This window comes from Lissotriton vulgaris, chromosome 3_1 (assembly GCF_964263255.1).
Source record: "Lissotriton vulgaris chromosome 3_1, aLisVul1.2, whole genome shotgun sequence".
NCBI classification, from domain to species: Eukaryota; Metazoa; Chordata; class Amphibia; order Caudata; family Salamandridae; genus Lissotriton; species Lissotriton vulgaris.
Genome location: NC_141689.1, coordinates 1,959,071,935 through 1,959,092,802, shown reverse-complemented (window position 1 = coordinate 1,959,092,802; position 20,868 = coordinate 1,959,071,935). Strand labels below are relative to the sequence as shown.

Genomic DNA, 20,868 nt, shown 5'->3' with positions numbered 1-20,868 from the left:
AAGGGAAGGCAGTATAGAATCCTGCATAGATTACCAAACATTTCAGAGAGTACAGAGGAACCAATTGCCACTGACAAACTAAATAAGGAACAAATTGTGAAATGTAACGTGTTTGGGAAGCAAAACAAGATCTGACAGAGAATGAGAAATCAAGAGACCCTGATGACTTTAAAAGATTTGGTAAGAAACTTTGAACAGATCTATGGTTATTGCTAATCAAAACTAGGACCCCTAGTTACAACACCAGTCCCTGAATGACCATATGAGACGCTAGCAGTGCGGGCACCACTGGAATCCGTGTTAGCAAGTTTTTCTGTTGAGCCTAAGGCAAGTGTCAGTAAATCTGAATGGGAACTCCTTGACTTACCAAGATGATCAGGGAAGGATCTTGGCCTAGTTACAGAATTCAAAGTGCTTTATCAACCAGTGAAACTTCAGCACATGCATCGGTGAGTGAGTTTTTCTGGATAGATGGAAAAGAGCATACGAACTTGTACCTTATACATTCTGGATCGCAGGAAGTGTTTAAAGAAGGGTGAAGTGCATCACTAAAGAAACTATACTAATATATATGATGTAATTAAATACTTATATCTGCAGAAGTATTGCAGAATACATAGTCTGTGGTACGGAAATGTGCACATATGTCAGATATGTTTTGCAATTACATTCTTGAAATGCTTTAACATTTATTTTTAGAATCTGCAATATATATGCTGAACATGAAAATATTGATCTTAGCATGACTCATTCACTTATTGCTCAGTAACTTATATATGAAATGTTTGATTGACTTTCATATTTAAAGACCATAGGCTTATTTAATTTACTACAATGCATTAGCAGTTACATTACTTTAGCTTAGACTCCCGGGCCAGACTTGGAGCAGTCAGAAATAGACAGAATCTTCACGATGTGAAGCCGTGGTTGTGTTGAATGGTTTTCAAGGCAATGCCTGACAGGAGAAACAGTATTACCTTGGAAGAGCTGAAGTAAAAAAAAAGTACTAGAGGGGCATGGCAACACTGGGGAAAACATGAGGCCAGAGGAGACTTAACTTTTTAAATAAGAATTAAGTTTTCGGTTCTGAGATGGATAAGGGCATTATCCAAGTTCTGCCACTAGGTGGCACTAAGCTACAGAACACTGAGCTACAGAAGTGTTCAGTGGAAATAACTGTTGTGATTAATATAAACTGTCCTATCCAGCTGTGTAAGCTGTCATATCCAACCAGGGAAGGTCAGGAAGCCTTAATTCATTATCTCTGAATGTGAAAGCTGGAACACTGCCACCAGGAGCATAAGCTTGAGAAGGTTATATTTCTTAAAGTTTTGTAAAATAAATATCTACAATGCTTGAATGCAACAGGCTATTTCCGTTCTACAAATCTTCAAAATGACAATAACGTTGTGCTTAAATTACTTAATAAAAAAAGAAAGTTGAAAGTACATTATTAGTGACCACCAAGCTACAAAATAGTCTTTCAAAGCCAACTGAAAACAAAGTATGTTTCAGTAAATTAATGCAATATCATTTCTGCCTATTTGTTTAGCTGAGCTAAGTGTCCTACAGGCCAGAGGAAAGCCTGAATTAAGTGCATACATAAGTATTTCTCTAAGAGAACTCAGGATTACTACTGAACAGCTTATTCCTAGATATATGAACTGAATATATTTATTACGCACAGGCAGAGAAAGGAAGATTTACATATATGTTTATTAAAGGGTTTATGTTTAGCTACACTAAGCATGTGAGTTTCATCTGCTGTATTGTTGTTTAACAGTACAAAAGGGGGTGGTGATGGACGGAGCATCTGAATCAATCAAACACTCACACCCAGTCAACAGATCTGGGTTTAATCCATCACCGTTCTTTAGCCCACGCTGCCACCCCAGTTCAGACATGGGCATATGCAAATCAGTCTGACCCTGTGCCCCATGGTCTCATCTGCTGTATTGTTGCCTAACAGTATATATTTACACCGTTTTGGTTTAACAACACTTTTGAACGATTGCCTATATGAGTATTTCTAACCAGTATACATTATTGTGTAGGGTTATTGCTACAGATGGAGACACACGTTGCATGAATTTATATTACAAAGTTGTTATTTATACGTGCCAAAGTATTCAAAGCACCTTTTCTGTTTTACGCTCAAATCACTAAAACTAAGGAGGTCATTTACTAACATTCTGCACTGGGTTTGCATCACAAAGGTGACGCAAACAGCACAATATGTTTTTATTATTATTTCCTTTCCAGCGGAAAGGTGGAAATTTATTAAAAGTAGCACACAGTGGCTCAAAGTGCTACTTTGCTTTATTTAGCATCAAGAAGGTGTTACATTGGCGTTCCTGTGCAAAAAAACACAGTTTTAGACGCAAAACCCTATCTAGCAAAAATGTGACACAGGGTTTTGTGTCAAAAGATAATGCCTTTGGAAACCAGGTGTTAAAAGACGAATTTTTTTCATTTCTTCTTTCTATCTCAACTTTGCCTGTGTGCTGCACTGTATTGCACACATACAAAGTAGGAAAGTTTTCTTGGCATAGTATTTTGCACTAGAAGGGAATGATTCCAGTACAAAACCTATGCTAAACTCGCGCACACACCCTTAAACTATGGCACAAAGGTGTGTGCCTGGCGCACGGCAGCAAAATTCTGCACGAGTGCTAGGTAGAGGGGAGGAGAGTGCAGAGATATGGCGCTCGCCTGCTCCCTCCCTGTCACTCAACACAGCACATCATTCTTGGCTGCTGCACTGCATTGGGTGACAGTTAAGTCAATCTGCCCCTGAATGCTAAAAGGGAAAGGTCCTAGATGGAGTTGGGAAGTGAGCTGCTGCAGTCAAATAAAATATATGCAGCGACATTACACATCACAAACTCCTGTCGGTGATTAGTGAGACTAGGGAGACAGAGACTACACACGCGGAGGTGAGGGAACATAAGAGACTTCCAAAGAATTGAAAATGTAGGCACTGCACAGAAAGTGGTTCTAATTTCATCAGGACACACCTGACAAGTTTAGGTGTTCTGATCAGCTGGTACTGTGGTAACAGTTTGAAAATGCAATTGGGGCTCCTGGTCTTACAAAATTGTGTAGGCCAGATACACAAACTGGAAGTTAATATATTGTTTTGTTGGCATTTGTTGTCAGGTTTTCATAACCCTCCACAAGTAGTCCAATACTTTACAAAACAAAGATAATGTTTTCTGGGCTTTAGTGGAGTGTTCTGCATAGATAGACTTGGAGTAGTCGAACCGAGACACAACGACTGGTGCTATCCAATGTCAGTAGGAAGAGGAGCCTCCTGCGTTGGAATGTCATGTAATATAAATCAGCTATTACAGCCACATTTATTTGCAGCATAAAGGACAGATAAGCATTTGAAGTTGCACTGAAGTTGTGAGTGTATTGATTGGGGACCTTGGCCATGCTCATCGAGTGAGGCTAATTAAATGGTAAGTGTCTTAGGTTAACTGGTATCAGAAAAAATGACTTCCATCTTGGAGGTGTCGAGACACGATCAAATGGTATCCATTCTACACTGGATTCATTCAAGACAAACAGCAATCCTCATTGAGATGTGCCTTGGTATAACTGGTATTCTTCTGGAATCTACTTTCACAGTGGCTTAGAATCAGAGAAAGTAATCTGCTGCTTTGCCACTAAACCGGGTATAAAAGATAGAACAAGTCCTGTTGCATTCCACAAGGGATTGCTAATGTTGGCTATATCAATAGTCAACTTTCAGCTGTACGCTGAGTTAAACAAGATTGGGAGCCCCTTGAGTTATGTAGTGTCAACATACATCAAGTGCTTTGAGCTGCAATGTTGAAACTAATGATAAAGAATACTAAAGACTGACAATAATTAAAGTATCTTGAAAGCAACCACATAGTTTTATTTGTGGCTATTTGACGCTCTTCTCTCAGAGTAAGAACAGCTTCAGTATCAATTTGAAATAGAAGATCCACTTTCAGAGTGAATCCAGTAACCACCACCAATGTACAGATGAGTGTTAGAGGAGTGAGGGGTGATCCTCTCATCCAGGTCTACATACTGCATTATGGTAGTAGACTCCCAATCTGTTGTCATGTCTTTTAATGCTTTGAATTTATAACCTTTTGTTCTGTTTGGTTTAATTTAGTACAAAGATGGACCCCGTGATTGAGACACCGTGGGCCATTTTCTGTATCATCTGGCTTAGTTCTGTGAGGCCGGTATCAAGGTTTTTATAGCTGTCATTGCAGAGTGACGGCGGTATTCTGGTCCTGGCAAATGCCCCTAGACCCTCTTTGGTTTGCTAATAGGACAGAGTCATGTTGACCTCATAGGAGAGTACTCTTTTCAAACTCCCTGTCAATATTTTCTTTTAAATTCTGTCCACTGGGGCACCACAATAAAATTGATTTTAGCCCACCAGGAGACAGTTTTACTTACCCAACTCTCCCTCTTTTTTGTTGAAATGAGATAGCACTCTGAACCTTCAATCAAACATTTTTTGCTCATCTAATCCAAAACACCTCACTGGAGAGTTGTAGCCCACACTAGGCACCTTGCAGTGCAGGTGTGAAGAGGGAACCCTATGATGAAGCAGGTCTCCTTCGGGTGAGTCAGGGTTCTCGTCCAAATAAAAGCATTCTCCAATGGACAACGATCACTAGAGGTTTTTTTCCCTTGTATATACCAGAAGTACTTCTGTGTGTATTTTACAAGTAAGAGACTCAACATAGCTGCTGAGTGACTGCATTCATAGTTCACTCACACTCCAACCATGTATGTGAGATTCCGTGACTCCACTGAACAGTCGCACAAATTCAGGTGCACATGGGGCAGAAATATAACCGGCAATGAATTTTTGACAAAAATTCGACACCATTTGAAAATGAGTGCCTAAGTCAGGAAGATTTTTTTAACACGCAGTTTTTGAAACATTGAAGGATCTGACATAAAGCAAATTTCATTCTGTTTTACCTCCCACAGAGCTAGTTTATGGCTTATTGCAGAGGATGTTAAAATAGTAAAATGGAGTGAAGTGGTCTTGGTGCTTGCCAGACACATGAAGAATCATAACAGAAGCACGAGTGCTTGAAAAGTGCAGACACGCGCGAAGCCAGGTTAATTGCACTTAATGAGGCCAGCAGAGTGACGAGATCTGTGGTGGGGGAGGGGGAGGGAATTAAAGCACCGAGAGAGGCACGCAAAGAGCGCACCGCGCACCTGCACTCAAGCTCTAGGCCGGACATGGAAGCATCTGGTAGCACTTTTTTACCCCTTTACTAAAAGTCAAGCAAGCAGTGCATGCGCTGCTCTAGGCTCGACCTAAAAAGGACTTACATTAGACAAAATCTCTGGGTCAACGGTAGGCTTCTTAAGCAGGTAAGGGGACGACAACATGCATAATCTTGCAGGGGACAACCTCTGGTAGAGATGTATGTTTAGGTTTGAAATATTAGCGCAGACTCGGTGATCTAACTTGGCCACTCTGGATTAGCAGTCCTATAGCCCAGTAATGAGGGTCAAAGGCCATGAGGATCTTTGAAATGTCAGAGTCTAAAAGAGAAGCTATGGAGGTGCAGACCAGAGGGATGACTGGGAGTGGCTAACACCGTGAAGGTTTGTAATTGACTGGCCTGCTGAAATATAATTGTTAAGTGTCCACTGGTAGCAAGAGCAGAATTGCAATCTTCTGCTCATTGAGGTAGCGACAGCTGAACTTTTAGGAAATTTCCCTCTCTGTTGCACAGATTATTTCTCCAACTGGTAGTAAATCAGGGTTAGCCTGGATGCATCAGATGTGGTGGGATTTCAATATACGTATTAGAGGGGACATGTGTATGTTAAAACTGTTCAGTCACAGGGTAGAGTTTAAGGGACTCTAATTAATATTGTTTATTACTTGGGCTTAACTGAACTTGCTGAGTGTGAGCACCCAATAAAAGATTGAGAAAGAAAGCATTAAGTATCTAACCTCATGACTTATAGTATGCAGGCAGCTCCTTGATGCTGATAAATAGATCACTGTGATATGTTGGAAGGATTACAACTTATGACCTGGAAGTAAGAAAATGATCTCAGGGTCACAAAAAGTAGTCCACTTCTCTAGGTACATAAAATACAAATCTGTGACCTGCATGTTGCATGATGTGCTTTGCAGCATGCACATTAACCCTATTTGCTACTTTATTAGTCAAAACTGTGACCGGACGACTCTCCAAAAACCGATATTAAAATCCAAAATTGCTGTGAAAACAAACAGCTATGTAGCAAGTGTATTAACCCTATAGGGTATTTTAAAATGCAGCCTCTTTGGGAACAATTAAGAACGCTAGAATAGATTTATTGTCACATATGTCCTTATTTGAAATTTCTTTTTTTTTTTATTTTCTTTTTTTTTATTGAAAGTTCATGACAATAGTATATCCAATAAATACAAGAAAAAACACATTAATACATAGAGACAAAATAAGTATACATCAAAGATATTAAAAAACAGGTAAGAAAAACCGATAATGTAGGAAGAGTGATAATATAACTGTGGAGGACAGGAGGGAATTTCTACATTGGTACTAAGAACTGAGGCACGTAATTTTCGACCGCCTCCATGCTGCAACGGGCGACCACAGCCTTAGCCCCATATCCCTGGATTTCACTCCCTTCAGTGCATACAGCTCCGATTCGATGTTATGAATCCCGAGCAGCCTGCAGATCCACATCTGAAAGGATGGGGCATCAGAGTCTTTCCATGCAGCAGCAATTAATATTCTAAAAACAGCTATTGCTAAAAACACAAGTGCCTCAGCCTCGATGCTTAAACCCTGTTTGGCGTCAAACCCGAATATTAAAAGTGTAGGGGATAGGTCGATCTTGACAGCTAGCAGCCCCTCTAAAAACTTTGCAATTTCGTTCTTAATTGGCCCTAGCTTTTCACAGCTGCAAAACATGTGAGGCAGATCCGCAGGGCCCTTACCACATCTAGGACAGTTGTTATCCACTCTCTTACCCCAATCATACAGTTTTGCCGGTGTATAGTATAAGTTAAATAGGGTTTTAAAATGCTGTGCTCTTAGGTTTGATGAGCGTAAAAACCTTTTATCCATAAGGATGGCTCTATCAAGATCGATATCGGGATCGTTCAGTTTCCCAGCCCAGGTAGCCTCTGTCTTGAGCATATCATCCGGCAGAGTTCCCAAGAATATTGCATATATTTTCCTTATACGGCGACCCCCACCCTTCAAATAATCTAATAGTATACATTCTTTTGATATATCTATCACAGGTCTTTTGGATTTAATTGTGTTAGTCAATTGTATATATTTAAAATCTTGAGGGCCTAGAAGTGAATATCGTGTCTTTAGGAGTTCAAGAGGCCTCAGAACATTCTTTACCATAACTTGACCCAATGTAGTGATTCCCTGCATTTCCCAGTGTCTCCAAGAACCATCTCTGCTTAAATGCGGGAATAACCCTGATTTCCAAAGAAGAGTATGTTTATTAAACTTAGGAATACTCTGGTTCTTTTGTATTGCCAGCCATACCACCCGGATATCTTCCAATATTTTGTAGCCTGGGGATTTGAAAAAACGTTTATCGTAGTTCCTTAGCAGTATACCATACGCCTCATTTCCTAGTGCTAACTGGTATATGGATGGGATAGTACACCGGGAGTGTATCGTATCAGCAGGGAAAAAAAGTATAGCCATATCAGTGAGGAGACAAGACCAGTGATATAATTTTAAGTTAGGTATACCCAATCCTCCCTGTTCTTGAGGTAGAGACATAAATTTAATTTAATTGATCTCCTCACCTTACCGTATTGCCAAAGGAAGTTCATAAAAATAGCCTCCATCTCCCTGATCAGGATATCGTCTATTTTAAAGGGGATTGACCTAAACTTATATAGGATTTTTGGGAACATTGCCATTTTAATGACATTGGCCCTACCTATAATTGATAAGTGTAGAGTATCGATTCTTTTTAGGTCCTGTTTCATTTTCAACAGTAGTGGTGAGAAGTTATCTTTAATGATTTCCTGTATCTGGGCATTAATTGTGATTCCCAGATATACTACCGAATCCACATATCTATCATCCAATTTAGTTATTTGGTTTGAGCATAATACCTGTGTTTTTGCCACATTGAGTCTATAACCAGAGACATTCCCAAAATCAGAGGTGATGTTGATTATTTCTCTCATAGCACTAGCTGGATCGACAGTGGTGATAGCTATGTCGTCCGCATATGCGAGGATTTTGGTATCAAGACCATTGATGATAATTGGTTTAATATTAATATTGCTCATAATGCGGCAAATCAGGGGATCGATATACAGTGCAAATAGGATGGGTGAACACGGACACCCTTGTCTCGTCCCTCTTGAAATCTGAATGGGGTTGGAGGCCTCGCCCATTGACTGAATGCTAGCTATTGGATTGTGATACATGGCCTTAATACCCTGAAGAAAACGGGGACCAAATCCTTTGCCGACCAATACTTCCCAGAGAAAGCTCCACCTGACCCGGTCGAACGCTTTCTCTGCGTCGAGGAGGATCATCGCGATCCCCCCCTCCCCCCGAGCATGCAAGTCAAACAAAGTTATGGCTCTTTTGATATGGTCGGTGGTACCTCTGCCAGGGATAAAGCCATGCTGCCAGGGAGAGACAAGGCCCGCAATGATCCTACCCATCCGTGAGGCCAATATTTTAGCGTAAAGTTTATTATCGCTATTAATTAGTGATATAGGCCGATAGGAGCCCGGGCTCTCCTTGGGTTTGCCCTTTTTATGAAAGACAACGATATTGGTTTTAGTCCAGGATTCGGGTATAATACCTGTGTTGATAACCCCATTAAATAGATCTAGCAAGAGAGGGGCCGTTTCTTCCCTCAGGCATTTATAGACTTCAAGAGGTATAAAATCGGGCCCTGCTGCCTTACCAGCAGAAAGATCTTTTAATGCCTGGAGAAGCTCCTCCATAGAAATTTCCTGTTCTAAGGATTTCCTCTCATTGGACGTCAGTTTAAGACCTGTATCCTGCCAATTAATACCATAATGTGCTGTATCTGCCTCCTCCTTATAGAGGACCTGATAGAAACGCCTAAAGACCTCTATAATTTCTATTGGTTTTGTATACATCTGCTCGCCCTCTTTGATCTCAGTAATAATATCCAAAATTGCTGTGAAAACAAACAGCTATGTAGCAAGTGTATTAACCCTCTAGGGTATTTTAAAATGCAGCCTCTTTGGGAATAATTAAGAACGCTAGAATAGATTTATTGTCACATATGTCCTTATTTGAAATTTCTGTGTAGCAGATTATAATTTTTTTTAAAATTAAATAAATGCATACATTGACTGATTCTGCTTTTCAAGCTCTGCCCTACGTGATCCACGACCTTTCCTCTGCCAAACCTTCTCCCCCACTTTCTGGATTCCTTGAGTAATTTGTTTTCAAATTCCAGCACTATTTGCAATGCCTCTGTAATACATTAAGCTAAAAGTAGAATGTCAGTTCAGAAGACTTTCTGAACCAGAGTTAGTTTTCTTTAAAGACTGTCTGATTACTGAATGTGTGAGATTTTGGGGATATTCTCGGAGGGTAACGAGGCACTCTTAACGTGTGAGATCTTTGGAGAAAGTGTAAGGAGCATAAGGTGGAAGTCCTTATTAAGTGGTAAGGTGTTTTCAAAGATACTTTTGATTTTTAAAAAGAATGAAGTGGCAGTATAAGACCCTAGCACGTTTACAAGACTTCATTGTTAGGACTGAGGCTGTGTTTTCTCTTGTGAATATTTTTTTACGGAAGATGCATCCGTTTTTCACATAGGTCTGTGTAAAGGTTCAAAAGAAACAAGCTCACTGTAATATCTACAGAGGCTTTCGATTGATTCTATGAGTTATTGATTCCAGTGTGAGCCCTGGCGCCAATTGAGATATGCTTCTCTGTCTCGCAAAGGCCCCAGCCCTTCACTTCATTAGGTCTATATTCTTAGTGAGCATCCCGTTTTATTTCTTGTTTTCATGGGAGGAGCCCGTGAGGGGAGTCCGCTGACAGGGCAGCAACTTTATTTTCCAGGTAGGCCAGGTTTTCCCTAAGGTCTAACAGGGCTACTTCTTTTGGATTTTGAGGTCTTGATGTTTCTCCAGTTCCAGAATGGGATGATACTAACCCAGTTTGCTGACTGCTTTTTCTACAGGCAGAGGTCCAGTGGCTGATCTGACCACTGACACTACTCCTATCAAAAGAGCAGGGGGGAAACGAGTCATGCGCACACTGCTTAGAAAGTCAAAAAATCAGGAGGAGACATCTTTGCAGAAACACCAGAGGTTTTGGTACCTAATGTGCTGTGCTCTCTTGAGATCTACCCAGCCTGCACATTGTTAATTAAAGGAATAATCAATGAAAAGAGGCGTAAAGTGCGTTAATTGTTGCAGTCAGGCTTGAAGAAAAGAAGTGAAAGCCTGCAGAAATAAAAAAAATTGTTACTGAATAAGTATTTGCTAGTTGTACATTGTTCCAGAGAATCCCTTGTTCAACATTGCAGATTTCCATTACAGAAGATGTTTTCTAATGGTTGGGGAAGTGCTCGTTGTGCCAACATTCCTCTACCTCTTCTTCCACAGCCACTTCCAGGTTTCATCATATAGCTGGAATATGGTGGCTAGAGGGGCCATAGGTTTCACACATATGATTTTAATGAAACCTGATGCTTCACAGAACTGGTCGTTTACATGAGTAAAATCGATAGGCCTAAATAGTCGAGCCTCATGACAAGTACGGTAGAGAGGAATCCCCATCATAAAATAAGTTTTCAGCTGTTTACATGCCTCGGATTACAGGGTCTGAGGACATTGGAATCGGTTTTACTGGGTGTTGATCCATGCTCCATAAAATCAGGAGTCCTCCGAGCAGATTCTGTGGTCATGTGCAGAGCCCAATCTTCCCCAACAACACTACAGAAGGAGCAGCTAACCTCCCCCACCTAGCTTACTCCTTGGTATTGAAGGACGTGCCCTGCCCATGAACAGCTTGACACTGCATAACCCTGCGGCCCCACCAATCACATTTACCACTGGCCCCACCAATCACATTTACCACTTTCTCAGAGCAGGCGCTACATTGCAGTGGTTATAGCCCTGGAATCAGGGAAAACCAGAAAAGTCATTCATGTTACATGTGGTAATTCCCTATTCTAGGGAAAAAACCTCACAATGGTCTGATTTTGATGTGAAGATACCGGCCAGAATCAGATTCTGGCGCCCAATAGCTCTGCACCTAAATTTGGTCCACTTGTAAGGAGGGCATGGGTTTCCGCTATCCACAAAGGTGCTGGATTCACAAAGTTTGAAAAAAAGCTTTAGGGTCTTAAAAGTACATTTTTGCTATTGGCCCTATTCTGACTTCTGCTTTTGCCTCATTTTCTTCTAAGACTGCACTCAATCTCCAATCTTTTTTCCCGACTAAAGCTAAAAAGCGAATGGATGCAATTTGTGGTTTACTCTTAACTCCCACAATGAAGATGGGGAGCAAAAAGCAGGATTGTGTCAAAAGCTGTGGGCAGCACTTAACTATATCCTACAGAAGGACAGTGGTTAGAATGAAGCACATGGAATAGAACAGCTAATTATACAAATGTTTTAGATTCAGTTCAATTCAAGAAATTTTTATTCGGCGAGTCTGGCAATAAAAGACAAAGAAAAACAGTGCATGACATAAAAATAATTCCGCAACTTTAAAATCCACATTTGGTACACCAACGGGGATAAAAATCATAAAACAGCAAAAATACAAAGCAGTAAAATATAAACTCTAAAATCCAAGAATATTCAATAGTTTAATGTAAATACCACGCAAGCTGATAATCACTAATACAGGAAAACTACTTCACAATTGTGAAAGTGATATTAGCCTTTGATTAATTTGCATCTAGGGGCAACTTTGAAAGTTATATGATGAAAACTGGCAGTGGCTGTGCAAGAAAGAGAGGTAGAAGAATGTGGCCACATTTGTGAGGGAAGCGTTGTTCACTCCTCAGACACACATGTGTAGGGTCTTTTATCTGTAAGCACTGGCTGCTAGATGCTCAGCCCACAATGATGACATTAGGTGCATACTGCTGCCCTCCTCACTGCAGCAACTACCCATCTCACCCCACAGCAAAGGGTTCATTGATGTAGGTCTGTCTTCATTCCCACTACAGCTGTTTCCTCAAGCACAACAGGCCGGTGTTATCAGTGCAAAGTTGACTGTCCTTCCAGCACTATTCCCTCACACATACAGAAAGACATGACTCTGTCCTTCCAGCACTATTCCCTCACACATACAGAAAGACATGACTGTCCTTCCAGCACTATTCCCTCACACATACAGAAAGACATGACTCTGTCCTTCCAGCACTATTCCTTCACACATACAGAAAGACATGACTCTGTCCTTCCAGCACTATTCCCGCACATACAGAAAGACATGACTGTCCTTCCAGCACTATTCCCTCACACATACAGAAAGACGTGACTCTGTCCTTCCAGCACTATTCCCTCACACATACAGAAAGACATGACTCTGTCCTTCCAGCACTATTCCCTCACACATACAGAAAGACATGACTGTCCTTCCAGCACTATTCCCTCACACATACAGAAAGACATGACTCTGTCCTTCCAGCACTATTCCTTCACACATACAGAAAGACATGACTCTGTCCTTCCAGCACTATTCCCGCACATACAGAAAGACATGACTGTCCTTCCAGCACTATTCCCTCACACATACAGAAAGGCATGACTGTCCTTCCAGCACTATTCCCTCACACACATGGAAAGACATGTCTATGTCCTGCCAACACTATTCCCTCACAAATATGGAAAGACATGACTACCCTTCCAGTACTTTTCCCTCACAAATACTGTTGGAAAATGGTATATTGGTTGGGGCAAATGTAGGTCTGCCACTGGCATTAAGGCCACTAACACATGATAGGAATCAGCATAAGTCTTAGAAAATTATTCCTATGCACAACCCTTGGCAGCTTGGCTGCGAGCAGGCAGGCTTAACTTCAAAGATAGGTATGTAAAGCATTTAAAAACACCAATTCTGTAAACAATTAAGACACAACACACAATAAAAATCCAACACCAATTTATATGAATAGGAAATATTTGTATCTTTAAAATTACACCAAAGCGACAAAAATCCAATGTGGATTTAACATAATATAGCCCTTAGTTAAACATATAGCACCTTATATTGGGATCTCTGGTCATGATAGAGCGGTTCAAAGTCAAAGTTTCAGGCCAACCGCATTGGAGCCCTGAGTGGCTACCACTCGCGGTAGGTCACGGTCACAGTATTTACCTTCGGACTCAGAAACTTTTCTGGAGCTTTTCTTCCCGGGGTCCCTCGAAGCTCTCAGCCAGTCCGGATTCGGAGAGGGTTCGCCGGATAGCCTTGCGATGAGCTCCTAGTCAAACTTATGAAAGTTCAACCTCCGGGGCGCTTCAAAGGGGCAAACCCAGGATCCAGGCCGACACAAACGGTTGAAGGCAGGCGGCTTGGCTTTTGCGATTGCCCTCGGTCACCCTGTCTTCGTTCGGACTTAGAAACTTTTATGGAGCTTTTTCTCGCTGGGTCCCTCAATGCTCTTCACCAGGCCAGATTCGGTGAGGGTTCGCCGGCCTTGGATTTCTTCTACTCCAGCTCAAACTCTGGAAGTTGGACCTACGGAGCTTTTAGCGGGACAAACCTGGATGGATTGCTGGCTCGCGGTTGAAGGTAGGCAGCTTGGCTGGCCAGATTGAGTCGGTCCCCATATGGAGCTTTTTTTCAAAGTTGCTCCAAAGTTCTCCAAACTTCTTGAAGTTCTCCCTGAAGTTCCTCAAGGGGTCCCAAAGTGTCTCAAACTCACTCCAATGGTCTTGAAGCTCCAAGATGGTCCTTGAAAGTTGAGGACTTCAGTTCCCACAATTCACTTGGACAAAACCCTTACAAATCCACTGTTGTTCTCCAGGTTGAGGATCCTTGGTGGTGATGGTACAGGTGAGCTCTGTTAACCTGTAGCTTGCAGGGAGTCCACTCTTTAGTTCTTTCGCAGTAAGGTAATCCACAGGGCTGCAGGTTCAGCTAGTGCAGTTTTCAGAGGACAGGCCATAGAACCTTGCACCTCCACTTCTCAGCATGGCAACGTCTTGCTTCCTTAAGTTTCAAGCAGCAGATCTGAGAGGCTCTGCCCCTCTCAGATACTTATTCCCAGTTCTTTGGGTCCAGCAGGAGGTCACTGCTGACCAATGGGAGCAGGCCCACTCCCCAAGAATACGACCACATCCTGTAGAGTGTGGCATTACTTTGTCCCAGAGTGCACCAAATCCTCCAAATTCATAATGGCTGATATTCCAGCAGGGAGGTAAGAGATAGTTCAACACACCCATAGGATGGCTAATTTTCATAAACTCTCCCCCTTCCATCTGTGCATTTCGTCCATAAGACTAGCTCTGGCTGAGGTGAAAAGTTTAGAGTTGTAAATGACACTTAGGCCTCCTCTTCTCTTTGCAGACCATGGTTTATGACTCCTCCCCTGCCCTGGCATTCCTGTGTAGCACCACACTGCCCTCCCAGCAGAGCTGGTTAACCCCTGGGGCTCTTTATCACCTCTTCAAGGCAGCCTGGCTAATCCACTTAACTCTGACCGATCAGGACAGACTACTGGAAGACTGAATCTGGAATTACAAACAAGAAAGTCTTAGAATTCTTGCATGTACACTTCGGGAGAAATTCAACCATATCATATTCTTGAGTTTAATAATACCATTCGGGTAGGTCTTTGAATGGTACTTCTAGCTCTCTCCTATCAAGCGTTATTAGTTAATAACTTCCTGCTATGTTAACCTATGTGGCAGGGGATTTGCAATGGGAAAAATGACTTGGGCCATTTTTCCAGCACCAGGGCTTACATAAACATATTTCCTACGTACTTTGCTTATATCTACAAGCACCTCACCCCCTGGAACAACTAGGGGAGGCTTTGGGGGTTCTGAATCTGTAGAAATACTGCAGATCCTACCTCCACAATGCTCCTAGCATAAAGTTCGAATTTGGGAAGCACTTTAGCACAATGGGGGGAGTGAAATGTGAAATTTCTCTTAACCCAGGGCATATTAAACTCATTTTATAAGGGTCTACCGTATAAACACCTGACCCCCTACCCCTGGGACATCTATGGGAGTCACTGGGGCTTCCTAAAATGCCAAAACATTGGAGGTTATCCATTTTTAAGTGCCCCAAACCCCAAAGTCGAGTCTGAGCACAATGTACTTTTTAAAAGCAGTCCTGCCACCCAGGGCTACTTTTACAACTGACCTCAGGCTTCAGCAGTGCAAAAGAGCTGCTGGCCTCTAAACTGCCATGCCCTATTTATACTAGGGGCTGATGGGTAGTTTCAATCCTCATGCCAATCACAGGGGTACCCAATACCATAGTGTACCCTAGAGTATGTAGGTGTTTTCACTGTCTTCTAAATGTGTCTTTTTCAGCATTGCACTGGCCCTGGGCCTGGTCAGGCAGAGAATAGGGCCAGTCAGAGTCAGTTACCACCAGTACCATTCAGCAACAAGCTGGAGGGGGCCCAGGGTACAGGATGACTTTGCAAAATATACGGAAACACATGACTCTGTCCTTCAGCACTATTCCCTCACACATGGTGAAATACATAACTCTGTCCTTCCAGCACTATTTCCTCACACATGTGGAAAGACAATGACTCTGTCCTTCCAGCACTATTTCCTCCCACATGCGGAAAGACAGACTCTATCCTTCCAGCACTATTCCCTAACACATGCGGAGGATATGACTCTGTCCTACCAGGACTATTTCCTAACACATGCGGGAAGACAATGACTCTATCCTTCCAGCACTATTCCCTCACACCTACGGAAAGACATGACTCTGTCCTTCCAACACTATTCCCTCACACATGTGGAAAGACAATGTCTCTATCCTTCCAGCACTATTCCCTCAAACATACGAAAAGACATGACTCTGTCCTTCCAGCACTATTCCCTCAGACATGCGGAAAGACAGACTCTGTCCTTCCAGCACTATTTCCTCACACATGCGAAAGACATTTACTCTATCCTTCCAGCAATATTCCCTCACACATACGGAAAGACAGTGGCTGCGAGGGTCATAAGCCCATCTAGAATGGTGAGCAACTGAATGGTTTCATACCTGCTTCCACGTGCACTGTGTATCTCCTCCAGAAATGGTAACAATATTGGTCAGTGGAAAGTGATCATAGGTTTCGCATTTACAACTCATAATCAGGCGTTTTGGGTTCAAGCAAGTGAATGAGTCGAGTGGCATAAGAAGAAGGTCCAAATTCCAAGACTGGAAAATCCAGGAGAGATTGAGTTCAAAGTGTTTGAGAAGGAGTTTGCACATAAAAAACAACCCTTTGCTTGATAAATCATAGTATAACAGACTCACTGTTTCTGTACCTTGTCAGTAGTTGCTACTCAATGCAATTATGTCACATTCATTATCTGTTGTTGACAATTGACTGTGCCAGTTGTTTTTTTTGTATATGGTTTGTATGAAACTATTTGAATTGTTTACTGTAACAATATTTTTTCGATATCGTAATGTCTACTTAGAGAAAGAACCTACTGTTCCACTACCTGGTAACCTGTGCAGAGATATGCAAATGATGGAATACATAATTCCCTTTTCACTTTACCAGAAAACCATTCATGTGTTTATTATGCACCGAGTTTGATTGTTTTGGAGAGGGTACCCCCACCTAGAATGCACAGGGATTACGAACAGTCAAATTGCTACAGGTGTAGAAATCAGTGCTTAATTTGTAAAAAAAAAAAAAAAGAAAGAAAATGAGTGCCAGGGTTCTCTCCAGGAGGCAACTGCAGCTTGCGACACCCATTGTCTCTGTCAGTGCTGCAAATGACAGTACCAGCATAACTACAAACCATCACACTGCTACAAGAGTGACACTTCAGACTTGTCTGTGCCCCAAATGCTATAAGAATGGCTTGAGTGGCAGGTATTAGTCATTTTAACGTTATATTGAACCAGTAAACAACTGTTCTTCTCCTAAATTAGATATACAGCGCCACCATGTGGCAGACTGTCAAAAGTCTTGGTGCTGACAATTAAGTTCCTGGTTGCCAACACCGGAAACCCCAGGCTCAAATTCAGCACTGGGTATGGATCGGTCATTGCTCCCAACATTGATATGTCGTGAATACTAAGAAATGAGTCCTGTCCTCCGCTGAGGATAGCCCCACATACTTTCCTAGTACTTTCAAGTGACTCTCTACACCAGACTACTCCGACTCTCTGGGTGCCCCTCCCTGCTGGTAGAGGGGGAACATTGTAGCAGTAGGCAGCTCGCCAGCCGCCTCACCCACAGTCAGTCATTAATCATGAGTAAAAGGAAAGCGTCTGTTCCAGTCAGACCTGTTGATTGTGCCAGGCTCACATGGGCAGAAAGAGGCCCTGAAGAGACTACCCTCTTGTACCAGCTGAAAGAGATTCCCAATACATGTTTTATTTGAAGGACTAAAATCTTCCAGAACTGTTATGTCAATTCCGTGACTCCAGTCACACCTGTGGTCTGAACTTGAAGACATTACACTTAGTTCTCGAAACTGTGTCCCTAAATGTGGGATTGCGTGACCCCACAAAAAAAAGCTATCAATTAAGTAATGTAGGCGAGAAACAGACAACAACAAAGTTCAGCCATTACACATAAGAATACATAGAAGTGAGCGAGCCTTGGCAAGTGAAAAGGTTGTTCTCAGAATGGAGTAATTTAGGAAACATCCAGATCATAGAAAATGGAATGCGTCCAGTACATTTAATTTTAACAACATAGCCAGCAGGATTACACCATGCATACATTTCCATTTCAGTTTTTCAGACCATAGTTCCATGTGAACATGTTTCGACTTAATTTACCGTATGGCGCGCTTTTCTGCTTCATACACCAGACTCACAAAATTCTTTCCAACAGTTTTGCTTCTAATTGCTTTGATTTGGATTATGGCTGTAGAGAGTTCATACAAAGTTCGGAGAATTGTAAAACCCTCAATGCAATTCTAAATTCTACTTAACTGTTATCATACAATACGACACACTGGTAAGTCCATCCATTTAATTAATATTTTTGATGTCACATTGGGTCACATGAATTGGTCCACGCGTAAACGTACATATTTTGGGGAATTAGTGTTTGTGATCTAACTTCATTCTTCATTTTTGCAAATATGCCTTCTCCCAGATTGCTGCCAGGGAAGTCCCTCGGGTGTAGTCACAAGTAGCAGCTGCTACCACAGGCTCGTTCTTTAGTGCCCTGGCACTACCCTGGCATTGCCTTTGCTACCCTGGTCTCCCAAATCAGGAAGGCAGCAGCAGGAACAGAGAGTAATGTGGGTTTAAAAAAACCAAGTTTATATATAATGGAGTTTCCACTCCTTGACCTTTATAACCACCCTCAAGAGTAAGCAAAAGGCTGCTGAGAAGCTAGTGATGGAACAAGTATGGAACAATGTTCTAAAAAGTCAAGTGCCATGTAATGCAACTTCCACCATGCGTTACAATTTGGCAAACTGAGGCAATTTGCCCAGACTATGTAAGTACCTACAGGCCGCATGACTGGGTTTACCAACTCTGTGAAACCGACTAAAAGTGTTTTTTCAGAATACAGGATAGAGTACACTGCAGTGTCAAGCCATGTCCTAAGCATTCCATCTGATTGGCTGATGATCTTGAGCGTACTTGTACAGACCGCGTCAAACCAATGGTGCATTGGTGTTTAAAGGCATATATTGATACGGGTGGAGTGTTGTGTTTGATATAAAGAGAATGATTTCAGTGGTCTTCAGATTATGTTCTTAGTTTTGCCCATGATGTTTCTAATTGTTGTACATCTTCAACAGGATGGATACAAAATTATCTAATTTTGGCACCTGAAATAAAATATAGCTATGTCTAATTATATAGCCTTAACAGCAAGGGACTTGCATGCAAACATGTCTCACTGATCCTCCTCTTTTTCACTACAGGGCCCAAAGCAAGCTCCTCACCTGTGAAAATGAAACTCCCACTCGCTGTCCTGATGCTGTGCGTAGTGCTTGGGGCCAGCGCCACCCCCGCTAGCCGGCTCTCCTGCTACAAGAAGATTCTAAAAGATCGCAACTGCCACAACATCCCAGAAGGAGTGGGCGACCTGAGACCCATGAGCGGGAACCTGCAGGACCACTTCTGGGAGGGCGAGGGCTGCGAGATGGTGTGCTACTGCAACTTCAGTGAATTGCTTTGCTGTCCAAAGTAAGAGATTCCCCTTTACTATGAACATTTTAGGTTCTGGCTACCAAGAGAGATTTACAGAACTCTTCTCAGTGGAAATTAATTATAATGGGCTGTCAGGATGGGCCATGGGTAAACGAGGCCAAAATGTCTTTATTTTTGGCAAAGATTTATTGAAATACAACTTCTTTTGGAGTAGGTTGGTATTTAATATTTTAGCAATAGGTTAACCAACTGTGTAAGTAAAATGTGTTGATTATTCAGGGCCTGATTTAAATTTCGTCTGACAGGGTACTCCGTCACAACATTGAGCTATATCCCATCCACCAAAATATAAATCCCATAATATCCTGTGGGATTTATATTTCGGTGGACAGGATATCCGTCACCTTTGTGACGGAGTAACCCATCCATCGAAATCGAAATCAGGCCCTTACTTTAAACTCAGACTGGGCTTCCGAGGATGGATTAGAGTCCACTCTGGACCCATAGTGATTCTCTGCTCCAACCATCTTTGACTACTCTGTTTATTGCATCTTTGTTTCATGCTGCCTTTTCATGCCAATAAGAATATGACTGTGACACAGTCTACTCTTATGCACTTTGGGAACTTACCCTATTTGTTCTACTCAGTGTTCTGGGAGCTCGACTACCGCTTCCCCTGCCAGCTTGAAGCTTCCCCCCGCGGCAGACGCCGTAGGTCATCAGGCGCTGCCGCTGAGAGGGGGAGGCACCAGACTACATCCCCCAGGAGCCCGCAGTACCTCAACACACCCCTAACCGCGCCCGGAGGCGCTTCATAAGGACGTGGCATCTGCTGACGAGTGGACTACTCTTATGCACTTTGGGAACTTACCCTATTTGTTCTACTCAGTGTTCTGGGCACTCGACTACCGCTTCCCCTGCTAGCTTGACGATTCCCCCCGCGGCAGATGCCGTAGGTCATCAGGCGCTGCCGCTGAGAGGAGGAGGCACCAGACTACAACTCCCAGGAGTCCGCAGTACCTCGACACGCCCCTAACTGCGCCCGGAGGCACTTCATAAGGACGTGGCATCTACCGCCTCGCGGGACGCGCGCGGGTGGCGCCCGGCAAAGGGGGGGCCGTCTGTGGCCGTCCATGGGATGGGCTGGGCCCAGTCTAGTTATCGTTCTATACAGGACCTACATATCGGACTCTACAGTAAGGCAATATTTATAAAAAACTGGTGTCATCTCCTTGGACCTCTTTTCTTGCACTTAGTTCTCCCTCTTAGTCTACACCGTGTTCATCTGTCCAAATTTATCAGATAATATCATGACCTCCCGCCTTTCTAAAGGTAGACCTTCTCTAGTGGGAGGGTCAGTTAGAGGGACTCTGGATAATTGTATTACCAGAGCCACCTCAGTCCTGGAAAGGGAGATAGTCTTAGCGGAAAGACGCTTGTCGGCGGAACTTTTAAGTAAAAAGCGCTCGTCTTTGGGCTCAATCCAGCTGGCAACTACACCAGATACTATCAGACAAGTTGATAGTTCAGCCCATACTTCAACAAGTGACAGTAGTATTCCCTT

At 42.6% G+C, this 20,868-nt stretch overlaps 1 protein-coding gene across 3 annotated transcripts in view; it reads left to right on the top strand.

The window, feature by feature from the left end:
* Positions 1–20,868, top strand: part of SCRG1 (stimulator of chondrogenesis 1) — a 101,271-nt gene that overhangs the window by 60,593 nt on the left and 19,810 nt on the right. For all 3 annotated transcript variants that reach the window (XM_086962441.1, XM_086962440.1, XM_086962438.1), the window contains exon 2: positions 19,076–19,340. In XM_086962441.1, coding sequence (XP_086818567.1) covers positions 19,105–19,340 — 236 coding nt within the window. In that variant the 5' untranslated portion in view covers positions 19,076–19,104. The remainder of the gene's footprint in view (positions 1–19,075; positions 19,341–20,868) is intronic.